Genomic DNA, 6,898 nt, shown 5'->3' on the forward strand with positions numbered 1-6,898 from the left:
AGCCCCATCTTTCTCCCAGGGAGTAGTTGGGGGGATCCTGTCAACCTTTTGATTAGCAGCCCAGCGCTTTAACCCCCTGCGCCACTACAGCTCCCGTTACAATTCATTATAGATATAAATCATTCATCTTTTACGTTATTTAAAAAAATTATTTTACCCGGGGCTCGTACAGCTCTTATCACCATCCATCCATCCATCCATCCATCCATCCATCCATCCATCCATCCATCCATCCATGTGTAAGACAGGGTTGAATGGTCCCTGGGAGTTTAGGAGGCTGGCACTGTTCCTGGGTGTTAAAGCAAGCACCCTCTTTCTCCTGAGGAACAGCTGGCCTTATGGTCAGCAGGCCGATATGTAACTGCTATGACAGCAGCCCCCACCCGACAACTACATAATACATTCCAAAACAGCTCACTGTCTCCGGTGGATTCCAACCCCTCCTGTTATCTATTAGCTGCCATCGAGTCAGGTCAGACTCACCCTAAGCCCCGTCCGTGTACCATTGGATGTACTCACTGCCCGGTCCTGCCCCGTCCTCGCCATTGCCCTAGTGTGCGCGCCCATTGCTGCAGCCACAGTGTCTGCCCCTGCTGTCGAGGACCTTCCAGTTGCTCCCCGGCCGCTCTGCTTTACTAAGCAGGCTGGCCTTCTCCAGGGATCGGTCTCTTCGGATACCATGTCCAAAGTACGTGAGACCAGGTCTGGCTCTCCTGGATTTTAAGGAGCATTCTGGCTGTACGTTCTGCAGGACCGATTTGTTTGCTTCTCCAGCACTCCATGGTGCCTTCAAGACCCTCATCCAGCCCCACAATGCAAGCGCATCCCTCCCTCTTCAGTGTTCCTTGTTCACGGTCCGTCTGCCTTCCACAGGCATGTGAAACACCATGCACAGCTTGGGTCAAGCACACGTTAGTGCTCAAAGGACCAAGGGATTTCTGAGGCTGTAAAATATATCTGTATTAGAGCAGACAGCCTCCTTTTTTACCCTGAGGAATGGCTGGTGAGATGGAAGCTGCAATCTTGCCTTGAGCAGCCCAAGTCCTGGGCACTTAAAAGGAGGAACTCAACCAGATACTTGTACACCAGTGTTCACAGCACCGTGAGCCCCAGTAGCCCAAAGGTAGAGACAACCCAAGTGTCCATCAACAGATGAATGGAGAATAAAAGAAATCCTAAATTTGGCACATTTTCATTTGCTCAGTCATCTAAAATATAATAAATATATGTAAAGGTAAAAATAACGAAAACCCTACATGAATGGAGAGACAAAATGTGGTCCATGAGTATAGTTGAGCCACAGAGAGAAATGAAGTTCTGACCCATGCTGCACCATGAACACACTAGAAAACATGATGCTGAGTAAAATCAGTCCATCTCAGAGGGACCGATACTGTAAGATCCCACTTGGACAACCTATTCAGAGCAGTCAAATCTGTAGACAACATGGATGACCGAAGAGGAATCAATGCACTGGAACCGTGGTGTTGGAGAAGACTATTGAAAGTACCAGGGTCTGTTAAAAGGACAAACCAATCTATCTTGGAAGAAGTATGGCTAGAGTGCCCCTTGGAAGCAAGGATGTCTTGCACCCTTTGGACACAGGATTAGGAGAGACCAGCCCCTGGGGAAGGACATTCTGCTTAGTAAAGCGGAGGGACAGTGAGAAAGAGGAAGACCCCCAGTGAGATGGATGGTCACAGTGGTTATAACAATGGGCTCTGTGTTAGTCCGGGTTGACCAGAGACACAAATCCAGAGACTCTCATAAAGATCTTTATATAAAGGGTAATTGTACATTAAGAAAACAGCCCAGCCCAGCCCAGATCAAGTCCAATATTAGCCCATATGTCCAGTATCAGTCTGTAAATTCCTCTTCAGACTCTCGCAACACATGCAATGACGCCAAATTCTGGAAGATCACAGGCCAGTGGGTTGAAAGTCTTGTGGATTCAGTGGCAGTGGAAGCATCTCAGCACTGGTGTGGGTCTCCACGTGACTTCTCCAGCTCCAAGGCTCTGGCTGCCATCAGCATAGCTCCATGTGGCTTGTCAACAGGAATGTCTCACAGGGAGTGTGTCGGTGTCCCGCCTCCAGTGAGCTATTTATCTCCTTCGCACCTTCAAATGAGGTCATCAAGCTGCGACCTGATTGACAGGCTACAATCTGCCTCTTCACTCTTAATAGTCTCAAGTTGATAACAGATGATGTAACCACGACAGGCTCATGCACAGGAATGTGATGCAGGACTGTGGGGCGTTCCACTCTGTTGTGCAGAGGGTCACCATGGGGAGGAACCCACTCAATGGCACCCAACATCAACACAGAGACCGGAGCTTATTAAATGTGACCAGGGAGTAAGCATGGGAGGTTATTACTTTAAATTCTACAAAAAGTCAGGGAGGGAGGGAAAAAAATGAGGAGCTGATACCAAGGGCTCAAATAGAAATGTTTCAAAAGTGATGGTGGCAACATAGGAACAAATATGCTTGACACAATGGATGGATGGATTGTGATAAAAGCTACAAGAGCCCCCAGTAAAATGATCTTTTAAAAATGGAAACAACTAACTGACAGCAATGATAGATGTATAACCCCCACCCCCTAGGGGGATGAATAACAGAAACGTGGGTGAAGGGATACAGCGGATGGTGTAATATATTAATTCATATTGAAAGATGAATACATATTGCAATGTGAATATATATATATATATATATATATATATATATAAAGGGTTCACGAGGGGTGGGAGAGGGAAAAAAGAGAAGCTGATAATAAGGGCTCAAGTAGAAAGATAATATTTGAAAATGACGATGGCAACATATGTACAAGTTTGCTTAATATAATTGATTTATGGATTGTTATAATATCTGTAAGAGTCCCCAATAACATGAATATATATATATAGACACACACACAAAGACACAACTGATAGATAAGGTAAGGCTAAGTTCTCTAGGGAAAGAACACTAGTGATGCTTATATTTGTGTACGCAGAAATTCATATTAGGAAAAGGCTCGCGCAGCTGTAGAAGTGGGTAAGTCTAGTCTGGTTTTCAAGCCAGTGGGTCTGGTGTTACTCTGGACTTTCTTAGTTTTGGGGGCTACAGGAACCCCTTAGGCTGCTGAGGGGGTGATTCCAAGATCGGTCAGAAGGCAGGTCGATGATGACTCCCTGAATCTACAGGCAATATGGCAGGCCAACCGACAGTCCACAGAACCATTGGTCCATGAGCCAGATGCAGGATCCAGACTCAGCAAAGGGCAAACAAGGTTTTCCACAAGGTCCACTTTTGTAGGAAGTAGGCCACGTGACCCCCCAGGAAACCACCTTCCAATTGAATCAGGGCTATGACCTGAGTAAGGGGGTTTTACTCCACCTTCATCTTACACCTCCTTTGGCTGCTCACAGAAGATCCCCCTCATGGAGTGGATTACGTTGTTAGATCAGAACAGGGGGGAGGCTTCAACGGCCAAACCACCGAGCCAACTCGACACACACAACATGTTTCTACAACCGATGAATGAGAAATATTGTCCAGGAAACTGTCCAACTCTGCACAGTTGTGTGATAGGCATATTTACCACAAAGACGGAGAGGGAGAGGGAGAAGCTGTTGAGGCTATTTTTGTGTGACCAAGCCCCTCATGGGATCTGGGACCTTGGTGTGGAGGGCTAGGGACATGGTATCGTGGGACATCCCACTTCATTGACTTGGTGATGTGTTGAGTCCTGCTGCGCCACCTCCTAGTGTCTGGGGTCTTGAACGCATGCAAGGGGCCATCCGAGGCCCCGATGACCTCTACCCCCGGGAGCGGCAGAGGGAGGAGGAGAGTGAGGGATAGGAAGAGGATAGAGACCCGGCAGCAAATGGCCTCCATGAACCACGGTCTCCGGGATGGGTGCCCAGCTGCCGCTACCGAATCATTTGATCAAAGATAAGACAGAGCAGTGGTTCCCAACCTTCCTAGTGCTGTGACCCTTTCAGACAGTTCCTCATGTTGTTGGGGACCCCCAGTCCCAACCATAAAATTATTTCCGTGGCAGCTTCATCACGGCCCCGTGATGAATCGGCGACCCCTGTGAAAGGGTCGTTCGATGCCCCCAAGGGGTCGCGACCCACAGGTTGAGAACCGCTGTAGAAGGATTTCCCCCATCAAAAGGCGGGTGGTGGTGGCAGGGTGGGGGGTGGAAGGCGAAACAAAATCTCAAAATGCTCAGGGGCTCCAGACTTTCTTTAGCAAAAAATAAATAAAAATCCCCCGAGGCATGCTGGACACCTAACGCTAGTTAAGCGGAACCAGCGAAAAAGACACGAAAAGGCCGGCCTTGCACATGGCGTTCTCCAGCTCTGTGGCCGCGGCGACTTGACAGAGTGGACAGCACACTGCGGGGACGGCGAGCTTCCTTCCCGGGCGCGGAGACGAAGCCAGAAGGTGGCGCCACTCGGAGGACGTCGCGAGGGTCACGCTCGAGGGTCACGCTCGAGGGTCACGCTCCAGCGTCCTGGGGGGTCTGTGGCACGCGTGCGAGCCTGGGCGCCGTGCTCTCAACAAAGGTCGTTTTATCAAAGGAGATTAGAGAAATTCGTTCCGATTTGCGTTTGCTGCCCCGCAGGTCGCAGTTGGAGCCCGCCGAGGAGAGCGGTCAGGCGGACATCGCGCTTGCAGGTAAGGGCGCCCCCTCCGCTGCCCCGGAAGTGAACCCTGCTGCTGCGGGCGTCTGCCCCCTAGCGGCTCAGGCTGCTCTCCCCGCTCTGCCCCGCAGAGAAGCCCAGCATCACCATCCGGACCATCTTCAGTATCATCTCCACCACCGTCAACCAGAGAGAGTCCTCCAAGGCCAGCCATACACTGGGGACCGTCGGGGACCACTGGGCCTTGGGATCCCCTGTCTGAGGGAGGAGGGCTGGGGGTCAGGACCCCTAGGTCTGAGGGAGGAGGCCTCAGGGTTAGGGCTCCCGGGTCTTGGCGGGTCTGGGGGTCAGGACTTCTGGTATCTGCAGAGCTGGGGCTCCGGATCTCAGAGCCTGTGAGACAATGGGCTGGTGCTAATCCCTATTCTCTCCTCCCTCTTACCCACCACTGCCTCTGACTCTTACCACTCTTGTCCCCTGTCTACTCACAGGGCCACTCCTCTGAGCCCGGCGAGGTGACCCTCTGTGTGACCCCTCCACGCTGTATCTCGCAGCACAGCCCTGCCTTCTCCTCGGTGGTGGCCTATGACCAGTTGGAGCAGATCCTGTTGAAGCAGGACATAGAAGACCTCATGGACACCCAGTCCTCCACGCTGACATCCTCCTTCTCCCCGAACATCCACCCCACTGCCTTCTACCACTCCACGCCATACCCCTCCATTCTTCGGCACAAAGTCAAGGCCCGGCCACCAGCCTCTCAGAAGGCCCAATCAATCCCTGTCACATCTGGGAAGACTCCATTCATTTCTGACCGTTCCCAGAAGGTCAAAACTGTACGTCCCACATCCCAGAAAGCTGCAGCTAGACCTGCTGTTCCCAAAAGGGCTAGCCTTGCCCCATCCCAGAAGGTCCCAGCGGCAGCTGCCCTCTCTCAGAAGGCCCCCCGTGTTCCTGTCCCATCCAAGAAGTTTCCCCCCCACCCTGTCCTTGCCCCATCTCACAAGACTCCAGTTGCTTCTGTCACAGCCCAGAAGGCTCGTCCTCTTTCCGTTCCATCCCACAAGTCCCCCCGTATTCCTGTCCCCTCACGCAAGGTCCCATCTGTCACTGACCCCTCCCAGAAGGCCCCTCGTGTTCCCGTCCCATCCAAGAAGTTCCCCCCTGTCCCTGTTCATGCCCCATCCCACAAGACACCCGTTGCTTCTGACACAGCCCAGAAGGCCCCCCATATTCTTGTCCCCTCAGGAAAGGTCCCATCTGTCACCGACCCCTCTCACAAAGTCCCACTTGTTCCCGTTTCATCCCCAAAGGGCCCTACTCTCCCTCTTTTGTATCAGAAGGCTCCCCGTGGCCCTGTCCGAACCCAAAAGGCCCGTCGGATCCCACGCCAGAAGGTCCCTCCTGTCCAATCCCAGAAGGCCCCTCCTAGTCTATCCCAGAAGGTTCCCCCCGTCCCTGTCATTCCCCCAAAGGCCACCCCCCCGAGGGCCCCAACCCGGAAGACTTTCTTCCTGCCTACCTTATCCCAGAAGGCGCTGAGCTCGCCCGCCCAGTACCAGGGAGGCTTCAGCTCCCCTCCCTCACTGGAAAAGATCCCTGCTGAGCCCAGCTTGTGGCTGGCAGGAAGTCACAGTGGAGACCAGCCGGAGGGGCGTCGGCCTAAAGCGAGACCCCTGCCCCCGGTGACGGTGAGTACCCAGAAGAAGGACGTGGTTGAGCGGAGGACCCAGGAGAGGTCCCTGGAGCTGCCCTTCAGCACGACCAAGAGGACGTCGGAGGAGGTCCTGGTGAGCCGGACCCGGGAGATGACCATCGAGGAGTTGAAGGGCACGGGGAAGTCGGAGGAGAGGGTCATCAAGAAGAAGGAGGAGACCACCGTGGATCTGCCAGGCCTCAAGTCCAAGGGGACGGAGCAGAGGAAGATGTGGGTGCAGACCACGGAGCTGAGCCTACAGGGGCCCCCAGCGGACCACAACAGGCCCCTCTCGGTGGAGGGCCTGGCCCTGGCCAAGCTGATGATCATGGCTAGATCCCAGGAGCAGCATTCGAGACCCGCCGTCCTGACACTGCCCTCCTGGCTCTCCATCAACGCCGAGAAGCCCCCTGTGCCTCGGGTGGCCTCCATGTCCCCCAAGTGCAGCCAGTTGTCTTGGCTGGAGGGGTCCCCGGTGGTGGTCAGGGAGCAGCCGGAGCCCGTCTCCTGGGTGGAACAGAGTTTGCAGCACCGGGTGGGGATGGAGGAGTCTCGCTGGAGCCCAGA

At 53.4% G+C, this 6,898-nt stretch overlaps 1 protein-coding gene across 1 annotated transcript in view; it reads left to right on the plus strand.

The window, feature by feature from the left end:
• GARIN5B (golgi associated RAB2 interactor family member 5B) overlaps window positions 1-6,898 on the plus strand; it is a 33,278-nt gene that overhangs the window by 8,621 nt on the left and 17,759 nt on the right. The window contains exons 4-8 of the mRNA XM_013008004.1: window positions 4,620-4,672; window positions 4,770-4,894; window positions 5,130-5,471; window positions 5,703-5,888; window positions 6,111-6,866. Coding sequence (XP_012863458.1) covers window positions 4,620-4,672; window positions 4,770-4,894; window positions 5,130-5,471; window positions 5,703-5,888; window positions 6,111-6,866 — 1,462 coding nt within the window. The remainder of the gene's footprint in view (window positions 1-4,619; window positions 4,673-4,769; window positions 4,895-5,129; window positions 5,472-5,702; window positions 5,889-6,110; window positions 6,867-6,898) is intronic.

The sequence above is a fragment of the Echinops telfairi genome, unplaced genomic scaffold (assembly GCF_000313985.2).
Source record: "Echinops telfairi isolate 266 unplaced genomic scaffold, ASM31398v2 ScPeMD7_655;HRSCAF=1070, whole genome shotgun sequence".
In the NCBI taxonomy this organism is placed as follows: domain Eukaryota; kingdom Metazoa; phylum Chordata; class Mammalia; order Afrosoricida; family Tenrecidae; genus Echinops; species Echinops telfairi.